This window comes from Capricornis sumatraensis, chromosome 11 (assembly GCF_032405125.1).
Source record: "Capricornis sumatraensis isolate serow.1 chromosome 11, serow.2, whole genome shotgun sequence".
Lineage (NCBI taxonomy): Eukaryota > Metazoa > Chordata > Mammalia > Artiodactyla > Bovidae > Capricornis > Capricornis sumatraensis.
The window spans coordinates 85830188-85852133 of NC_091079.1; the positions used below are offsets into that span (position 1 = coordinate 85830188).

General features: G+C 41.0%; 1 protein-coding gene across 4 annotated transcripts in view; it reads right to left on the minus strand.

Annotated features, from left to right (window-relative positions):
• Positions 1-2068: 2068 nt before the first annotated feature.
• The window catches only part of CPQ (carboxypeptidase Q), a 566361-nt gene continuing 546483 nt past the window's right edge, over positions 2069-21946 (minus strand). For 3 of the 4 annotated variants that reach the window (XM_068983905.1, XM_068983906.1, XM_068983904.1), the window contains exon 8: positions 2069-2680. In XM_068983905.1, the coding sequence (XP_068840006.1) occupies positions 2517-2680 (164 nt within the window). In that variant the 3' untranslated portion in view covers positions 2069-2516. The remainder of the gene's footprint in view (positions 2681-21946) is intronic. The other variant, XR_011145724.1, reaches the window with a different exon arrangement.

Consider the following 21946-nt stretch of genomic DNA (forward strand, 5'->3'; position numbering starts at 1 on the left):
TGTTTTCAATAGAAATAGAAGTTCAATGTTTGTTTTTTTTTTTGCAATACACTTGGTCACTTATTATATCCCTTTGCTTTCTCTTCTACTTTCAATCCCTTCTCTTTACTTCCTTAAACATTATAGACATAGATTTGAAAATCAGTTTAAACATTCCAGTATCAAAGGATATTGTGAATTAATTTTGCTGTTTTCTTTTTTGTACTGCTCTTGCTCAGAATGCTATGATTCCTATTTTATTTTTTTTTACTGGGAGTTAATAGTTATTGTAACTTAATCTGTGGGGATTTCTCTGGACTCTCCACTCAGCACTTAAAACGGTAATGTTTCTTATGGTTCTCAGAGTTATTTTTAATGTATAATTTTATTTACTGACTTATTTTTGGCTGCGCTGAGTACTCTTTGCTGCTCGGGCTTTTCTCTGCTTGCGATGAGTGGGGCCACTCCTTGCTGCGGTGCGCAGGCTCCTTGCTGCGGTGCGCAGGCTCCTTGCTGCGGTGCGCAGGCTCCTTGCTGCGGTGCGCAGGCTCCTTGCTGCGGTGCGCAGGCTCCTTGCTGCGGTGCGCAGGCTCCTCACTGCAGCGGCTTGTCTTGTGAAGCGCAGGCTCTAGACTCTAGGCTCAGGCTTCAGCCATTGCAGCGCGGGGACTCTAGCTCCTGGGCTCTAGGGCACAGGCTCAATAGCTGTGGCGCATGCGCTTAGTAGTGCGGCAAGGTGGGATCTTTCTGGATAAGGTATCAAACCTGCGTAGTCCTTTGGGGGTCTCAGTTTCATTGAGGTTGTCTAGTATCCCTAATATGGCAGGCTATGGACTTTGCTGAGTCCCCAAGCCACTAAAGTGAAAACAGAATTTAAGTTCAAAAGAAAGCTCAATGTGCTCTATATCACCTTGGTTCATGTCTTCACTTAATTTTCCGTCTCATGGTCTTTATCTTTTAATCAGTTAATTCATATGTTTTAAAATGTGTTTCTCAGACGTCATCCAGCATTTTGTGTTCAGTGTAAGGATCAGTCAGAGGACCAGTCAGCTACCTTGCCAGGAATGAAAGATCTTTTTAATTATTACCATTAATAAAACTGATACTTTGGTTTTTCCTTCCAAGAATTTAGTTATATGTATATTAGACCATTTGATAACAAATTACATGTATATTAGGCCATATACATATTAGATCACACTCTGGTGTGATTCATTCTGGTGTTTGCTTTCCTTCACTTTTCCTTCTCTTCGTGTTTTAGTTTGGATAATTTTTATTGACCTATTGTCAAGGTCATTGATTCTTTTCTCAGCCTTATCCAGTTTGCTGATGAGCCCAAAAAGGAAATTACCCATCTCTGATGTTGTATATTTTATTTTAGTATTTGCATTTGATGCTGTTTTATAGTTTTCATATTTCTGCTGAAATTCTCCTTCTGTTCATGTATATAGTCCCATTTTCCTACTAGATTTTAACATATTAACCATAGTTATGTTAACATTGCTATCTGATATTTCCAATATCTGGAAATATGATGCTGCTTTGTCTGGTCTTCTTAATTGCTTTAACTCTTGACAATGAGTTTTTCTTGTATTTTGGGGTGTGTCTTGTAATTTTTTAAATTGAATATTGGACATTGTGTGTGAAAGAATAGTAGAGATTATTCTCAGACTAGATGAGGATAAGTGTTTTGCTCTGTGAATATGATTTAGCTTCTATGAGCCTCAATATTTTTTCTTTTTGACCATGCTGCACTGCATATGGGATCTTAGTTCCCTGACCAGGGGTTGAACCCATACACTCTGCAGTGGTAGCACAGAGTCTTCCCCTATGAGCCTCAGTTTTGTTATCAGCAAAATATGAATAAGCTCCAACTTCATAGATATATTATATGAAATATATAAAACATAAATGTAAAATAATATTATCATTTGCTCATGGTAGATCTTTAATAAGGAAATTGGATTGTATATACTTGATTTTTTCCTCAAGTGGTAACATTTTTTTCTATTAATTAAAAAATTTCATACCTCATTAAAAAATTCTAATAATATCAAAGTGTATAAATTAGAAAGTCAGATGCCTGCATATGTTCAATTAAGACCATACTACAATTGTGTATTCCTCTACCTTTCAATGAATAACTTAGAACAAAAAATTGGTGTCACTATATTTGATTTAATGTTCATAAATACATGCATAAAAGCCAGAGGTCTTCCAAAGCTTTATCCAGTATTTACTTCTGAAATAGAAACAATATTTTTAGTAAGTGGTATAAAGAAATGCCCCCACTGGGATCTCTATCATATTTTGATTCTATGTGGGGGTGGGATTTGATTTGATTCTATGTGGGATTATTCTTTACACTAGGAAAACAGAATTTGGAAAGTATCAAGAAAGATAATGTCAGAAATTAAGAAAAATTGTTGTGCTTTGTAAATGATTAATAAAATTGTCGGGTGAAGAGGAGCTTCCTAAAGCTGCAGACCCAGGATTCCTGGCCAGAAAGGACAAAAGTGCCCTCTCTCTTTTTCTTGCTAAGACCTGGGCAGCATTTCTTCCAAGTCTGCAACAACGTAAGAGACGACGGCCCAAACAGCGGCAGCAACATTCATCTGCTTTGGATCCATGACGGTCATGGTGTCTCCATGGGAGTGATGGAAGGAGAAATATTTATACAGGTCATCAAGCAGACTGGCTCCTGGGGAGAAAAGAGGAAGAACTCTTAATGAAGTATTTTGACAGACATTGCTGAATAGCTGTTCAGATACCACTGGCCCTCTTCCTTGCTCCTATTGGACAGGCTGTGATGGCAAAATAATGACATTCCCAGCCTCCCTTGCAGCAGGAAATGGCAGTATGGCATCATTCTGACAACTCTGATATGAGTGGCAGGCATGGGGGAGGTCTAAGAAAGCCTTAACTTGGTTGACAAGAGTCAGGAAATGCCCTTGTGCTGAATTAAAAGAGATGAGAAGTTTAGAACTGCAGGGGGCAAAAAGCCTCCACACTAAAAATGGCAAGGTGGAAACACAGAAAGAGACTGGGTTTAGAAAATATTGCAAGCCCACCGAGTAAGCTCTACATTGCCTAATTCTGAACTTCCTGCTATGGGAAGGAAAATAAACTTTATTTGAAAAGCAAGTGATGCAAATGTCCCCTCTATTTATAAAAGGACAATATATGTATTTTTTTTTTTTTTGTATCAGCAGAGTGCAAATTATGTACATCCCTGGATACAAAAGAAAGTCAGTACTCCTTTGCTCAAGATTTTTTTTCTCAAGTCATTCAGTCACTTCCCATGAAATTTCCCAGCAAGCCCCACCAACAGGAGTCTCTACCACCCTTAAGAACTTTCTTCTTACTCCAGTGAGGTCTTTTTCTAGTTTGGTCATGGATCAGAGCCTCAGGGAATGGTGGCTCAGCTGGTAAAGAATCTGCCTACAATGCGGGAGACCTGGGTTTGATCCCTGGGTTGGGAAGATCCCCTGGAGAAGGGAAAGGCTACCTACTCCAGTACTCTGGCCTGGAGAATTCCATGGACCGTATAGTCCATGGGGTCGCAAAAAGTCGAAGACAGCTGAGCGACTTTCATTTTCTCACTCTAGTGAGGCGTTCATCTAGTTTAGTTATGGATCAGAGCCTCAGGGAATCTTCACACCTCCTAGTCATCCTTCAGAACCTACTGGGCCCAATCTGCAGGTTATTTCGCCTCAGGCCTAATTATTTATTTACTTACCATTTTATTAAAATATATACCATACATACATAAGATTGTATAGAACAAAAATGTATATTATAAAGGGTGACAATATAAAAATTCACATATGCCCATGATTCAATGCAAAGCATCACCATTACCTTTAAAGCCCATTTTATGAGCTCCTTCTCACAACCCCACGGATCCTTCCTCTCTCCAGAGGGACCCACTATCCTGTTCTGCTGTGTGTTAGCCACTACTTGCTTTTCTTCATAGTTTTTCCAAATAAATATAATCAACACCCTCCAGGCTGTAAACATAGGGGTGGAATTGTTGGGCTAGAGAGCATGCGTATGTTTAATTTCATCATGTATTTCCAAAATGTATTCCTTTTCGGTTTATCCTCCCATTGTTAGTATATGAGTCTTCCTCTTGCTTCACATTTTCTTTAGCACTCAGTGTTGTTAGTTTCTGCTTATCTAGTGGATGTGAAATATTATCTCATATGATTTTAATTTTTAAAATTATTAATGAGATTATGTTTTCATATATGCATTTTTTGGTCATTTTTTCCCCATGAAATGCCTGTTCATGCCCCTTGCCTATTTTCAATCGATTTGCCTTTTCTTATTGGTTTGTAGGAGTTCTTGATATATTTTAGATACTAACCTTTTGTTGGTGGTCAGTTTATATAAATCATTTCCCAGCTTGTGACTCTTTTCATTCTGTTTAGCATGCATTTAGATGAATAGATGCTCTTACTCTTAATATAGTTGAATTTATGAACACTTTCCTTTATGATTTTTACTTTTTTCTGTTGTTTAAGAAATCCTTCCTTACCTTCATATCACAAAAAATAGTTCCTAGGGTCCTAGTCTAAAACTTTTAAAGTTTTGCTTTTCATTTTTAAATTTTTCATCCACTTAGAATCAGAATTGATTTTGCAAAGGAGAAAAGGAAAGATATAAGCATATGAATGCAGAGTTCCAAAGAATAGCAAGGAGAGATAAGAAAGCCTTCCTCGGCGATCAATGCAAAGAAATAGAGGAAAACAATAGAATGGGAAAGACTAGAGATCTCTTCAAGAAAATTAGAGATACCAAGCAAACATTTCATGCAAAGATGGGCTCGATAAAGGACAGAAATGGTATAGACCTAATAGAAGCAGAAGATATTAGAAGAGGTGGCAAGAATGCACAGAAGAACTGTACAAAAAAGATCTTCATGACCAAGATAATCACAATGGTGTGATCACTCACCTAGAGCCAGACATCCTGGAATGTGAAATCAAGTGGGCCCTAGAAAGCATCATTATGAACAAAGCTAGTGGAGGTGATGGAATTCCAGTTGAGCTCTTTCAAATTCTAAAAGATGATGCTGTGAAAGTGCTGCACTCAATATGCCAGCAAACTTGGAAAACTCAGCAGTGGCCACAGGACTGGAAAAGGTCAGTTTTCATTCCAATTCCAAAGAAAGGCAATGCCAAAGAATGCTCAAACTACCGCACAATTGCACTTATCTCACATGCTAGTAAAGTAATGATCAAAATTCTCCAAGCCAGGCTTAAGCACTATGTGAACTGTGAATTTCCAGATGTTCAAGCTGGTTTTAGAAAAGGCAGAGGAACCAGAGATCAAATTGCCAGCATCTGCTGGATCATGGAAAAAGCAAGAGAGTTCCAGAAAAGCATCTATTTCTGCTTTATTGACTATGCCAAAGCCTTTGACTGTGTGGATCACAATAAACTGTGGAAAATTCTGAAAGAGATGAGAATACCAGACCACCTGACCTGCCTCTTGAGAAATCTGTATGCAGGTCAGGAAGCAACAGTTAGAACTGGACATGGAACAACAGACTGGTGCCAAATAGGAAAAGGAGTACGTCAAGGTTGTATATTGTCTCCCTGCTTATTTAACTTCTATGCAGAGTACATCATGAGAAATGCTGGACTGGAAGAAACACAAGCTGGAATTAAGATTGCCGGGAGAAATATAAAAAACCTCAGATATGCAGATGACACCACCCTTATGGCAGAAAGTGAAGAGGAACTAAAAAGCCTCTTGATGCAAGTGAAAGAGGAGAGTGAAAAAGTTGGCTTAAAGCTCAACATTCAGAAAACGAAGATCATGGCATCTGGTCCCATCACTTCATGGGAAATAGATGGGAAACAGTGGAAACAGTGTTAGACTTTATTTTTTGGGGCTCCAAAATCACTGCAGATGGTGATTGCAGCCATGAAATTAAAAGATGCTTACTCCTTGGAAGAAAAGTTATGACCAACCTAGAAAGCATATTCAAAAGCAGAGACATTACTTTGCCAACTAAGTTCCATCTAGTCAAGGCTATGGTTTTTCCTGTGGTCATGTATGGATGTGAGAGGTGGACTGTGAAGAAAGCTGAGCGCCGAAGAATTGATGCTTTTGAACTGTGGTGTTGGAGAAGACTCTTGAGAGTCCCTTGGACTGCAAGGAGATCCAACCAGTCCATTCTGAAGGAGATTAACCCTGGGATTTCTTTGGAAGGAATGATGCTAAAGCTGAAACTCCAGTACTTTGGCCACCTCATGAGAAGAGCTGACTCATTGGAAAAGACTCTGATGCTGGGAGGGATTGGGGGCAGGAGGAGAAGGGGATGACAGAGGATGAGATGGCTGGATGGCATCACTGACTTGATGGACATGAGTCTGAGTGAACTCTGGGTGTTGGTGATGGACAGGGAGGCCTGGTGTGCTGTGATTCAATGGGTCGCAAAGAGTCGGACACGACTGAGCAACTGAACTGAACTGAACTGAAAGTTTATGCATGTAGGAGCACACAAACTTGGAATCACATCTTTCTGGTATTAATAAATTGAACATCTTTATTAATATGTGGTCATCCTTGCCATTTGTAGTAATGCTTTTTGTCTTGAAGTCTAGTTTTCCTAATATTTAATAACAACCTCCTTTCCTTACCTCATTCTTTTTGTGCCTTTTCCCATCAATTTATTTGCAGTCTGCCTCTGTCCTTATATTTTTAGGGAATTCTCTTATGAATAAAGTTCAATTTTAAAAACTAGTCTAATAATCTTTGGTTTTAACTGGAGGTTATAATTCATTAATGTAGATTCCGATTATTGTTAAGTTGGACTCATTTATACCATCTCAATTTTTGCTTTCTATTTATTTGTTTTCTGTTGTTTTTTCCTTTCCTTTCTTGCTCTCCTTGTGTAAAATTTTTCTTCCCCTCCTATTATTCCTCCGCCACCTCCCCAACTCTTCTTGTTTGGAAGTTACACACTTTATATCAGTTCTCTCACTGGAGATCTCAAATGATTGATATCTCAATAGCTTACATATTTATCTAAAGTTAATCAATAAAGGACACTAGGATCCTAAGTTTTGTCTCCTATCCCAGAAGCACTCACTGCTCTTTAAAATTCATGCTCTGGGAGAACAAGGATGGGCAATATACCCTCAGACAAAGGCTCTGGAGTTTATTTACTTCTTACAGATTCTCACTTCATCTTTCACCTCTGAGGAATTCCCTTACTTTGCCTTACTAAGACATGTATTATAGGAAGATAGTCATCATTTTACCCAACAATTATTTTTTGGGGGGCAGGGGTGGCATGATGTGTCTAGGAGCTTCTGGTCTACCACACTGCCATTGTTTTCTTCTCCCATTCCTCTCCTCCCTGGTCTGTGCAGTGGACAGTCTCATTGTTCTTGAGCCCTCTATTGCCTTGGAATGCTATCCAGGTTTTCTTTCCACCAAGCCAAGTTTTAAAAACTTTGTACCAAGGTTTTCCTGTGCTTATCTTCCCAAACTCTGTGCTCTGGAGTAAGATATGAATTTCTCTGTATTCATTTGTATTTCACACTGAGTTCAACTATGATGCTATCAAACATAACACAAGCCACTGAAGCAAAGTAAAGACATAAAAGAAAGCTCAGCTCTCAACTCTTGACAATTAAAGATTCCAATACCTGTTGGCAAATATCCAAAACAGGGTGTATTAAGCTGATTAACACCTATCGAACTCTTCACCTGCGTTGAGGAGGTTTCTTCCTGTTCAGTTATTTTTTCTTTCTAAGCTAATAAAACATCTTTTCTGTTTATCAAACAGCTCTGAAAGGGTGGAGTCTCATCATTATCCAGCCTAATGATGTACACCCTTCAGTGTGTGGGCTGGAGCTGAGGTTCATAAGTGTTCAGAAGGTTCTCTCCAATTCAACTGGACAAGTACTTGAGTTCCTACAACATTCTACAGTGGGCTAAGATATAAAGGTGAGAAAGACAGTCTCTGCTCTCAAAAGCTTATTCTGCAGTAGAGGCAGCAAAAATGTGTCCACAAGTAATAACACAATCAGAATGTACTGAACACTGTGGCGGAAGGACAAAAAGCAGTGGATACTTCGAGTAGTTGAATGACCTTTCCTGAGCCCTATGTCAGGTACCCTTGCTGTGTGCTCTCCGTACTTCTGTTGGAATCGTCACCATTCTTTCTTAGAATTGCCTGTTTCACATTTGTTTTCTCCACTATATTGTAAGTTCCCTGAAGGCAAGAACACTGTTTTGTTCTCTACTCTGTCACCAGCTGAAGCTGAAGCTCCAATACTTTGGCCACCTGATGTGAACTGCTGACTCACTGGAACAGACCCCGTTGCTGGGAAAGATTGAAGGCGACAGGAGAAGGGGTCCGCAGAAGGTGAGATGGTTGGATGGCATCACCGACTCAATGGACATGAACTTGGGCAGACTTTGGGAGATAGTGAGGGACAGGCAGGCCTGGTGGGCTTCAGTCCATGGGCTCACAAAGAGTTGGACACGACTTAGCAACTGAACAACCACAGAAAGCCTAAAATGTAACAGCAAATAGACGATGAATGTATATTTGCAAAGCGAATGAATGAAATCAGCAAATGTTATACGTGAACTGAGGCTTGAGGGTGCTGTGTCAGTCAGAGCCTTTGTAGGAAACAGATGGGACCCTCCAAGGAGAAAACTGGGAAAATTTAATGAAAGGATTATTTACAAAGAGTGGTCAGGGTTAAATGAAACTAGTAAGGGATGCTAAAGGAGCTGCAAGGAAGGCCATCACCACCTCTCAGCCTCAGAGGCACAGAAGAAAGCAGCGATAGCTACGGTTCCATCTGCTGGACAGGGCCACCAGAGGAGCTGCGCGGGTCTAAAGAAGCCAGCGAATTAGTCCCCGCTGGTGCCTCTCAGATCCGACTGGGCTCCCTTGGCCAAACCCAATCATAAGCCAGAGGGTAGTCCGTTAAGAGTTCGCCTCCCAGGGCACAGTATCGGGTAGAGAAAGGTGAGGACTGATATGGAATAGTGAAAGAGTATCTAGCCCAAGGACTTAGGGTGTCAGCAGAGAGGTGAACAGAACATGGGAGCATTCCAGTTTGGGTGATGTGGGTTAGTTTCAGGCAGATAAAGCTGGCAACTGATTCATCCATGAAAAGTCCTAAATAAGGCTGAAAATAGACTGAATGTAGTCCTTAAATGGGGAGCCACTGGGGGGGCCAATGGGCAAGAAGATGGGGAGACTGGAGCTGCACCTTAGGGAGACATCCCAGAAAAATGTGGAGCTGGAACTGCGTGAACGACTGTGGTGATGAGGAGACGGCTGGGGAGGAGGTACAATTTGGGGGACAAGTGACAAAGATCAGGGCCAGACAATGATACCCCAGCCTCTGAAATTCTCTGACCAGCGTGTGGACAAAGATAGCCAAACCCCCAAACAGTGAAAAGGGCAGCAGTCCATTTTTAAACTAGAAGACAACTTGTGCCATGAACTCACAGCACAACCCAGGAGAGACAAATCGGCGTGTTTACTCTGGTAGGAAAAAGCAGCAGTTTAACAGAGATCATGACATTTTGGATCTAGTTAAAGCTGGTGAGGAGCACGTGCTCTCTGGATCCCAGTTAGCTTGGGGTGGATGTCTTATTCATGGATGTGTTAAGGAGGGCATCAAGGATTTCACAGAATGGAAGTCACTGAAGCTAGATAGGTCAGTCACAATTGTGAGCCTGCAGAAACAGGAAAGGACATTTAACTCCAACAGGCAGACTATGGCTCGCTCAGGGCTGGTTTGCTCCCATTTAGTTTCCTAAAGACTTGGCATGGTGGGTGACAGACTAAGGCTCCAAATTCCTTACTGAAAAAATAGATGCAAGAAATATTTGTGCATGCCCTCTGAAATTCCATTTCTGTCTCAGACTGAAAGAAACTGACTGCCAGATGGCTGGGAACTTGGCTGCCTCCCTTTAGAAACTGGTGACTTAAGGAAAGCATTTCCTCAGAGACCATCGACGTTCCCATGAACATTTTACAAAACTGAAACAGTTCCAGAAGATCTGGTACCACCAATGAGTACACTGATAACCACAGGAGATATGAGAGCCGGCCTGCTGGCAGCCTTGCAGCTTTGTCTCTGTGGTCCCAAGGAGGCGTTTTATCAGTGACAGCCACTGCTCGGAAAGACCAGCACGGAGGGACAGCCTGCATTTCAGTTTCTGAGAGCACCTGACAATATAGGGTGGGGGCAATGGGGGAAATCTTAACTATCCTTAGGGGTAAATGGCACAGTGCCTTTGACAGGTATGTGAGTTCTGAACAGGGAATCATCAAATTATTTTTTCTTTTTTTTAAAAAATGATTTTTTTTACAATTAAATTTATTTTTAGCTGAAGGATAATTGAAACAATGGAAACAGTGATAGACTTTATTTTCTTGGGCTCCAAAATCACTGCGGACAGTGACTGCAGCCATGAAATTGAAAGATGCTTGCTCCTTGGAAGAAAATCTGTGATAAACCTAGACAGCATATTAAAAAGCAGAGAAATTACTGTGCCAACAAGGTCCATATAGTCAAAGCTATGGCTTCTCCTCTAGTCATGTACGGATGTGAGAGTTGGACCATAAAGAAGGCTGAGCGCTGAAGAATTGATGCTTTTGAGCTATGGTGTTGGAGAAGACTCTCGAGAGACCCTTGAACTGCAAGGAGATCCAACCAGTCAATCCTAAAGGAAATCAGTCCTGAATATTCACTGGAAGGACTGATGTTGAAGCTGAACCTTTAATACTTTGGCCACCTGATGCAAGGAGCTGACTCACTGGAAAAGACTCTAATGCTGGGAAAGATTGAAGGCAGGAGGAGAAGGGGACAACAGAGGATGAGATGGTTGGATGGCATCACCGACTCAATGGACATGAGTTTGAGTAAGCTCTGGGAGATGGTTATGGACAGGGAAGCTTGGTGTGCTGCAGTCCGTGGGGTTGCAAAGAGTTGGATGTGACTGAACGACTGAACAAACGATTGTGTTGGTTTCTGCCAAACATCAACATGGATCAGCCATAGGTACACCTGTCCCCTCCCTCTGGAAACTCCCTCCCACTACCCTCCCCATCCCACCCCTTTAGGCTGTTGCAGAGCCCCGCTCTGAATCCCCTGAGTCACTCAGCAAATTTGCATTGGCTATCTATTTTACATATGGTAACATATATGTTTCCATTTTACTCTCTCCATATATCCCACCCTCTTCTTCCTCCCCCCGCTCCATGTCCATTCGTCTAATTCTCTATGTCTTTGTCTGCATTGCTGCCCTCCAAATAGGTTCATCAGTACCATCTTTCTAGATTCCATATATTACGAGTTAATATACAATATTTGTTTTCCTCTTTCTGACTTCACTCTGTGTAGGTTCATCCACTTCACTAGAACTGACTCAAGTGCGTTTCTTTTTAAGTCTGAGTAATATTCCATTGTATATGGTTTTTAGAAATAGAAAGCTGGTAGGAAGGAGTCTGCTTGAAGGCCAACATTCACCCCTTGGAAATAAACTACAGCAGGCTCAGGGTAGTTCACCTTTAGGAAGTTAGTTCTGATGGAAGTTTGGAATTTAAGGATGTGAAGATATGTCCTTGAGCTTCTCAGTCAAGGAACTGGACCTAGACAGGGAGATACAGCTGAGAGAACATAGGGGTTAGCATCAGGTATGACTGGGTTCAAATTTAAACTTGGGTGAATTCAGGCAAATCATGCAAGGCCACCCACCCTCAGTTTTCCTCATTCATGAATGAATCAGGGCTGATGATACCCAAGTTCAAGATGCTGGTGAGGATGACTAGGCACTCAGTTAATACTTTGTTATAGGTATTATGTATCCACAAGGTTGACCCAACATATTCACAGCAGCATGACCGATTAAATACAACTTGAAGGATTTAAATCTCTCATTTAATAAATCAAGGTTCTGATGTGTTTTTTAAATTTTTATTTACTTAGTTTTGGCTGCACTGGGTCTTTGTTGCTGGGTGGGCTTTCCTCTAGTTGCAGCAAAGCAGGGCTGAGGGGGGGGTGTGCTCCTCCCTAGCTGTGATGCGCGGGCTCCTCATTGTGGTGGCTTCTCTTGTTGCAGAGCACGAGCTCTAGGGTGCACAGGCTTCGTAATGCTGGCGCCTGGACTCTAGAGCTGGCGCCTGGACTCTAGAGCACAGACTCAGCAGTTGTGGCTCATGGGCTTAGGTGCTTTGTGGCATGTGGGATCTTCCCGGTCCAGGAATCAAACCCATGTCTTCTGCGTTGGCAGGAGGCTTCTATCAAGAGCCACCAGGGAAGCCTGATGATCATTCTTCAAGAGGAACCAGTTGGGCTGTGAGGTCTATTCTATGTGACCCCGCCTTGACCCGGGTTTGGATTATTTTCCCTTCTCCTCTGGCTCTCCCCACTTCTCTCTCCTCTCTGAATCCCTTTCTGTAAACTTTCATCTCACTAAATATTTTCCAGCTGTGTGACTGGGTGAAGGTGGTCCAGTGAATATTGTAAGAAATACCTGACCTGCCCCTCGTTGCTCACAGCAGATTCCAGTCTTCACAGAGTGATCCCATCAATGACCGTGGTCCAGGCAGGATATTGGAACAAGGTTAAATGAATACGTGCTAATTTCTGAAGAGATGGGTGGTAAATACACAAAGATTCTCATGGCCCCCTCTTATCGTAGGTTGACTCATTCATATGTAATCAGTGGGTTTTCATGTACACAAATTAAGCAATTCATGTTATGAGAAGTTTTTGAAAGGCATTTGAAAGCTTTCAGAGTTTCAATTCTTCTGTTACTTCCGGGCATACATTGACTGCCGCAATGTTTCATGAAGGATGCACTCACAGGCAAGCAGCTGTGGAAAATCCATTTCTCCTTTATAAACAGATCTTGAACAGTCTGGGGTATGCAATTTAATTACAGTGTAATGTATTACAGACATTTCCTGATCATAATAATTATGGGGTTAGAGAAGAATGTTATGGCCTTAACTTATTCCCTGCAAGAATAGTTAGTCTCTTGGATAAAATATAAAATTACATTTAAAGTTTAATTAAAATTATTTCTTTCAGCAACATTATCAGATGAAGAAACATTATTACCAAAACAATTAGAAAATCAATTTGTGAAATTTGCAGACATTTAATCTCTCTTTTCAAAGGGGGCAGTTTTATCCTTACTATATTAAATTTCATTGAAAATTAGAGTGAGGTGCAGGTAATTAATAGCTTCCTAACCCCTAGCACTCCAGAGGAGAAGCAACTTACAAAAGAAAAGAACAGTAAAACAAAGGAAATGACAGGACAGGAGCAGAACTGGAAAAACATCCCAGATCAAAACTCCATGAAAAGGATTATAATTTTACTTTCTAAATTCTCACCCAGGAATTTCCAAGCATGTGCTAAAAGGTTTCAAGTGTCACTAAGACCTTCCTCCTTCCATCTCTTTGGAAAACTTGAATTGGTAGCTAGGATAATTTTGACCACAGATCAAAGGTCAACATCCACATATCTGGAGGACCTCTAGTTCACAGGTACCTAAACTCTGTGAGAAGGAAATGGCAACCTACTCCAGTGTTGGAGTGGAGAATCCCAGGGACAGGGGAGCCTGGTGGGCTGCCGTCTATGGGGTTGCACAGAGTCAGACACGACTGAAGTGACTTAGCAGTAGCAAACTCTATGATAATGATTCGTCTTCCCATAACGCTGAAGAACTGTATGGCTGTAATAAGACTATTAATTACTGCTACATGAAGATAGCACTACAGGCTCTCCCAAACTGCAGGAATGACAGGAACAATACTATTTGTTGAGGACTTCCAGTGTGTCTAGGGCTTTTTGGAGTTTATTTCATTTAATTTTCCAAGTGACGCCATGAGGGAATGACTATCATGCCTCACTGACACATGGAAAATTGACTTAAATAACTGGAGTCCCATGGTAGTAAGTGATAGAGACAGGATTCAAATCCAGGTGTCTCTAACCTGAACACTCTGCTCCTAACCAGTTTCCTGCACCTTCTCTCCCTGCCCTATCCCAGGATGCCTGTAAGAGTTTTTATTTTCCCTGGTGGAGAACTGTGTGTGTGTGGTTTGCTCCACTCTCAGCACTAGTCCCCCATCCCTATTTTGCTTCATGACAAGAAGATGGAAATTCAAGCTGGAGGTATCTTGGGCCATGAGCTAGAGTGAAGGCTCGACCACGTTCCGACAATGGGCGCAGGCAGCCTGGGACTACTCGTCAGAAGATGGATGGCAGAACCTCTCCTGACACTACGTCCTCTGTTCCTGCTGGGCCACACCCTGCAGGGCCTGCCAGTCCTCCCAGGAGCTAAACACCATCCCATCTAAAACCCACCCCTCCACTCTGATCATTCATTACACTCTTACCCTGCTTCTTTACCCTCACTTTTCATAGCAATTTCTACTACCTAAATCTATGTTAGTCTTATAATGATTTCATTATTTGCTGCCTGGCTTTCCCATTAGAAAGTAAGAGCAAGGGCTTTGTCTTTTTCACTCTAATTCTCAATGCCTGGCAGGTAGTAAGCGCTCAGTAACTGTTTGCTGGATCACTGAATGGATAAATGAATGAATTATTAAACATCTAATGGGGCAAAAGTAGAGATATATACTGACTGCATTCTCTGACTCTATAGTAATTTTGCTAAGTAAATCCTATTTTCTGGGGATTCTCCTCTTGCTGCCTTGGTGAAAGACAAGAAGATTCTTGTTACCAAAAACATGGGATATTTCACGTATAAGCTGAGGTCTAAACACTATTCTGTACTACTCAATATGCCCCTTTACTTTTCACCACTGTTATGGAAATTATCCACAATTTGAAAATAAAGCAAAAAGGTGGGTAGCGTATACTTCCAATGTCATTCGGGGACAAAGGCCACGCGAAGTCCATCCTATCTAGGACGATGTACTTAGTTTGACTCGTTGCTTACTACTGATTAAAGGTCCCAGACTTAGTGATGTTTTATGTTAACTCATAGATATTTAGTCTAGTAGAGTTGAAAATTATTTCTGTCCCATAGAACAGCTAGTTCTGAAGGTTACAATTTACTGGCCTCTAAAACATTAACCAGTTAACAAGTTTTTATCTAACTTGGGAATCTTAGGTGAATATTTATTAAATCACACACACTCAGTTTCTCAAATGTTCTTTGGATTAGTGCAAATATCTTACTGATTCTCATATTAATGAATGAATTGAATTAAATCTTGGACATGACATGCGTTCATTTTTCATTTGCATGTGAATCATGATTTTACCTTTTAGAAAGTTATAACTTAATACCACCCATTTACAACCTTAAACCTTAAAGGAATAATCACATTCATGTTTCTTCTCTAAAGTTCAGTGACTCATGGATCCCGTCTATGATTTTATCCATGATTACTCTAAAAGCACCGGGCAAGGTGGTCACCAACATAAGGGCTGGTCTTCTGCCTTCTCCCTTTATGGTCCCCAGTTATGAAGACTGTTGAGGGGAAAAGAAAAGCAAATTTTATACACAGACACACACATATTAATGTAAATGTATGTATATATATCAATATGTGTCTCTCTCTATATATAGAAAAACACATGTGTGTGTGTATAAAATTGGACTTGTCTTCAGCATCTACCATCCACCTCTTAATATCCTAATTTCTCTCCTGACTCGCCTTGTACCTTCCCCATGAGTCATGATTTTGCCCTTCAGAAAATTATAATTTAATACCACTTGCCTAGAAACCTTAAAAGTACAACCACATTCATATATGATTGGTTCCTTATCTTGGAGTTTGCAATTTTATATTTGTGCATGTGTAGTCACAGCTTCCATATGTAGCTATAAAGAATACCACTCTTTGCATCTACCTTGTTTTGCAACTCAAACTAATATTGACACTTCTTCTGGGAGGTGTAATTTTGAATCTTACTCGTGTTTACTCATCAGTCCTAATTTATTCATCCCCCTTTGTCCATATAGAAATGATTGCCCATTCTTCTTTCATGGCCTGATATCAATAAAGCTCCCACCTATCTGAGTCAGTGCGACTCTTGTAAATGCCTTTCTGCGGTTCTCTCCATACCTGAGAACAATGCTCCTAAGAAAACATCCGTAAAAACTGTCTCTGACAGAGTACACTGTGAGAATATTCAATGCACACGAGTCTTCAGACTTGGAAAGACTCTAAAAATTGGTGCCAGGGTGGAGTTTATAATGAAAGTCTTAAAATCATCCTGGTTTTCTACAGTTGTGTTCAAATGGAAAGATTTTGATTTCTGGGTACAGATATATAAAGGTTACAAAGCTGCATGTGCAGTGGAAGACAGCTGTTGGTAGATAGAAACCTTTGTTTCTGTGTGCCACCTCCATTTTGTTGGCAAGAAGACACAAAGGAATGAGAGAAGTTGGGAGTATTGCATGGACATGTGTAGACCTACTTCCTGTACTGAATATGAATGATTCTGGAAGGCTGGCTGGCAGGGGTATTGCAGGAATGTTGGGGACATGCGGCAGCTGGAGACAGCCATTGTAAATGACAAATGTTTTGGAGGACAACAGGTCAATAGGAAGATGTCCATTCATGAGAGAGGCTGCAAGGGAGGCTACAAACCTCTGATTAGTGATACTCACTGCCACATGGCCAGGTTGGTGGATTTGTAAAACTTACTTTAAATAAAAGTTTGTTATTAATATTAAAGCACTAAAGCACTTCCCTATAGTCTATCAGGAAAAAGAGGTCATAGTTTTCATAAAAGGAAGAGTTGTATTATTTTTACAATCTTTAAATAGGTTTTTAAAAAGTTACAAAAAAGGAGAAGGGGGGTATTTTACTCATTCAAAGAAACTTTGATAAAGCTATGCTGACAATCAAAAGGTTACGCTTGCTGTAGGCCTGAAGGGAATGGTTTGCTGTGCATAGGGATCTAACTGGCTATGAGACGAAGAACAGAAGCAGCGGGGTATTTCTCACTGTTCAAGGCAGCCCACCTGAGGATTGGTGTCACTACTGGGAAGTGGATCAGTTTTGAGAACTCACACTAGCCCTTCCAGTTACACTGTGGATCTCCATGTCCCCTCTCCTGCCTGCCCCTACCCAGGGTAAAATTGTCCCTTGATGAAAGTGAAAGAGGAGAGTGAAAAAGTTGGCTTAAAGCTCAACATTCAGAAACCTAAGATCATGGCATCTGGTCCCATCACTTCATGGCAAATAGATGGGGAAACAGTGGAAACAGTGTCAGACTTTATCTTTTTGGGCTCCAAAATCACTGCAGATGGTGATTACAGCCATGAAATTAAAAGACGCTTACTCCTTGGAAGAAAAGTTATGATCAACCTAGATAGCATATTCAAAAGCAGAAACATTACTTTGCCGACTAAGGTCCGTCTAGTCAAGGCTATGGTTTTTCCTGTGGTCATGTATGGATATGAGAGTTGGACTGTGAAGAAGGCTGAGCACCAAAGAATTGATGTGTTTGAACTGTGGTGTTGGAGAAGACTCTTGAGAGTCCCTTGGACTGCAAGGAGATCAGCCCTGGGATTTCTTTGGAAGGAATGATGCTAATGCTGACACTCCAGTACTTTGGCCACCTCATGGGAAGAGTTGACTCATTGGAAAAGACTCTGATGCTGGGAGGGATTGGGGGCAGGAGGAGAAGGGGACAACAGAGGATGAGATGGCTGGATGGCATCATGGACTCGATGGACATGAGTTTGAGTGAACTCCGGGAGTTGGTGATGGACAGGGAGGCCTGGTGTGCTGCAATTCATGGGTTCGCAAACAGTTGGACACAGCTGAGCGACTGAACTGAACTGAACTGAGAGGGATCTAACTAAATTCAGAGCTGATCAAGCCATGTTGGGTTACAAAGAGTTATGACATTATTTTAGAGTATGCACTCCAAATTTTAGAGGTCATGGCAAGGTGGGCAGCCAAGTCCTCCACAGAATGGCTTTGGGGGCTATTGTCAGCAGTAGAATTCTGGGCTAGAGGGACCAAGAGTCTGTACCAAAGTGGGCTTTTTCATTTTTGGATATCATAGTGTGAAGGTCATGGGAAGTTGTACAACAGAAAATAGGAAATATACAGAATAAAGCTTTACTACTAAAAAAAAGTCTCATCTGAGAAGATAGCAGCATTAAAAATAATAAAAAGCAACACTAAATGTGATGCCAGAGAAGACTCCTGAAAGTCCCTTGGGCAGCAAGGACATCAAACCAGTCAATCTTAGGGGAAATCAACCTTGAATGCTCGTTGGAGGGACTGATGCTGAAGCCAAAACTCCAGTATTTTGGTCATCGGATGCGAACAGCTGACTCATCGGAAAAGTCCCTGATGCTGGGAAAGATTGAGGGCAGAAGGAGAAGAGGGTGTCAGAGGATGAGATTGCTGGATGGCATCACCAATGAAATGGACATAAAGTTGGGCAAACTTTGAGAGATGATGACGGACAGAGAGGCCTGGCGTGCTGCAGTCCACGGTGTACAAAGCTGGGCCACTAAGCAACACCACCAGTAGCGAAAAATATGCAATCAAAGTCCAGAAAAAGGAGAATGGTACCTTGTGAATCAGTTTACAGGCAGCCCAGGCCAATGAGGAAAATTGACCTGGGAGGGAGCACCTCTAGACTCCTTTCGATTCTTTATTGTTTGTTTATATGTCAGATAGCATGGATTTATCCAAAATAAGTATGTCCACACTTTTGCGTAAGTCAATTGGTTTCAAAAAGATCACAGACCACTTGAATACAACTGCAAAATATAGTCAAATTTTCACACCAGCTTCTGGGGAAAGAACTACAAGGAAAATAGAAACATGGTGAATAGTCCTGCCTCAAACCCTTGAAGACAGAGCAAGTAAACGTAGAGGTCGACACTGGTGAACAATTTGGTGAATACTGGCTCAGTTATTCTAATACGCTCTTTTATTTACACCAATAGCCTTTTTCTTTCTTGGTCACCTGGCTGGCTCCCGTTTGGCAGTTAAATGTGGCCCCATTAATTGACTATCTGCTAAAGGGATGCTATTTTTAAAAAACACAAAATCTTTTAAAGTATAACCTTCTAAAAATCATTATGCACTGAGGGGGAAAAATGAGCTAAACATCAAAAGCTTTGTGGATTCCAAAACAAAGGAAACAAATGTATAAGAAGGAGACTGGGAAATGAATAGGCTTTTAATGCAAGCATGTTTCACTTAAAGTAAAACATCAATTCAAGGAATATCCATTAAACGCCAATGCTCATGAAAAGATCCTGGCCCATAGTCATCAATTTATAGGGAATTTATAAGGCTGAGGTGTAAATTTAACATTTAAATGTAGCTGAATTCCCAATGGTATTATGGTTCACCCTCAATGTAATTCTTAGGGCCATTCTTATCATGAAGAAACAGTGATTATTCTCAGTCTGCTAAGTCGCTTCAGTTGTGTCCGACTCTGTGTGACCCCACAGATGGCAGCCCACCAGGCTCCCCCGCCCCTGGGATTCTCCAGGCAAGAACACTGGAGTGGGTTGCCATTTCCTTCTCCAATGCATGAAAGTGAAAAGCGAAAGTGAAGTCGCTCAGTCATGTCCGACTCTTAGTGACCCCATGGACTGCAGCCCACCAGGCTCCTCCGTCCATGGGATTTTCCAGGCAAGAGTACTGGAGTGGGGTGCCATTGCCCAATATATAATTACAGTATATTTGATTAAATGCTCCTGTTGTGAGATAAACCACAATTTATACATTTCTGTGTGTTCTTTTAAAAAAGGCTGATGATGAAAAAGGAAGCTAATGCTACTTTGTGAAACATGTCCTTAGCTGTCCCATCCTTTCTACTCAGACTCCAGCTTTATGGGCAAGGTGAATGGTGCTTAAGATGTGCTGCTACAGACCCTGAAATAATTTCCAGAGCAGAGTTTGTAAGTAACACCAGGAGTCCAGTTAGTTGGTTCACCTTCTCAGTCACTTTTCTTAGAGTCTTCAGAATTCTTGAGAAAAGGTGCAAAGGAAAGAATGCTGTCCTTTACCAACTAATTAAGCTGGTAAGAAGACCTCATTATTAAGAGGGACTTGGAACATGAAGCATGAATTATTTCTTGATAATGTCATACAGCTGAAGACCAATCTTCAGCTGCTGTAGACATGTTAAATGACTACTCAATATGATTAGAGTGACACAAAGTAGGAATCTTGACTTTATTGCTGCATAACCCCACACCACTTGGGGCTGTGTCAGATATGATGTGTCTGCAAGGCTTTTGGAAAGGAGATCACATTCATTCATCTGATACCTGATGAGCACCTACTAAGGGCCAAGTATCTTGCTAGGCCCTGGGTAAATACTGATGGACATAACTTACAGATGTCTGCTCTCATGGAATTTCATAGAACTTTTAATTTAGTAGAATACATCTCTGTAGAAATGAGGTTGACTGGAAAATAAAGTATATCACATCCAAAGCTGCTTAGGACTCTGCAGATGAAACTTAAAAAGGAGAAAGCTCATTTTTCCCAGGTTTCTGATTTTAATGCAGAAAGGATTAGAGGATGTTAGAGGGCGGCACAGGTTGGTTCGCTCTGGGCATGGTACAGACTGGACATGGTACTCCTACTTATCATCTCTGGAGTATTGGCAGGGTACAATGACATATTATTTAATGATGAGAGAGATAATAATTCATAACCATTTTCATAGCCAGGACTTACTAAGTACTTTCTATATGCAATAGACCTAACTAAATATGCAAGGTCTTATCGAATCTTCATGAAGATTCTATAATTATTTTTATAGAATTTTTGCAGATGAATAAACTTAGACAAAGATTTTAATGACAATTTTAAGCAAAGGAGTCTGATGAGAGGATGTGCAGAACTTTTTATGTTGTGCTGAATCCATTCCTTCATCTTAAGGATGAAGGTCCATAGGAGTGAGGAGTCTTGCCCTCACAGAGTGGGGTGAAAGGGCAATTCTATAAATCTTCCATCCTCCCCATCTTCAGGTGATCCATGCCCACATCAGCACCATCTTTTCTTTCCAGGGAACTTCTCACATGAATCTGTGTTTTTTGAAATTCCTTCTATTAGATTTCATAATGAATATCGGGTTTGTACATTTCAGAATTAGATCCTTCTCTTGCTTGTAAGTAAACCTCACTTGCTTGGTAACAGACACTGGATCCCACTCTGTTGTCTCGGGGTGAACCCCACTCTACCTGTGGTCAGTGGATTGTCAGGATGGCTACTATCCCTCTTAATTTTTAGAATCTCTTCTCTCTGTGGGGAAACACCTCATCCTGGAAGCTTTGTTTTTACACAGATCGGAGATGGGAGAGAACTTCTCTAGTCCAGCCACCATCTGACGTTTGAGTCGCCTTGCAGCATTTTTAATGGAGAGTCACTCAGTCTTCTCTTAAACTCCTCTATTGACAGGGAACTTGGGACCTTCCAAAGTGGCCCAATCCAGTTGGTCTCCAGTAGTGCATTCATTCAGCATTAACTACATTCATAAAATGAGCTTCGGGGCAAGTTTTAAGCAAAGAAGTTACAATTCTACCAAGCCCCTGTGCCTTATGAGGCCCAACTAAGGGAGCTAAGACAGGCACACCAAGAACGAAAACATGAGATCCAAAGTTCTGTAGGAGCTCAGTGGATAAACAGGTCAACTTCAATTATAATATTCAATCAGACCAAGACAACCCATGCTAATCTCCTACTTCTCATATTAACTAAAGGAATTCAATGTGCTGTATAACTTTGGGAAAGAGTTAGACAATAGTAAGTGCTAATATTGTTTATGCAACAAATATTTAACTTCTTTTATATATAATCTGTGTATTATAAAATATACCCATTTTAAGTATACGTTCTTCAAGTTCTGACAAATGTACACACCTGTGTAACTCCCGCCACAATCAAGCTGTAGAACATTTCCACCGCTACTAAAAGTTCCCCTTGTAGTTC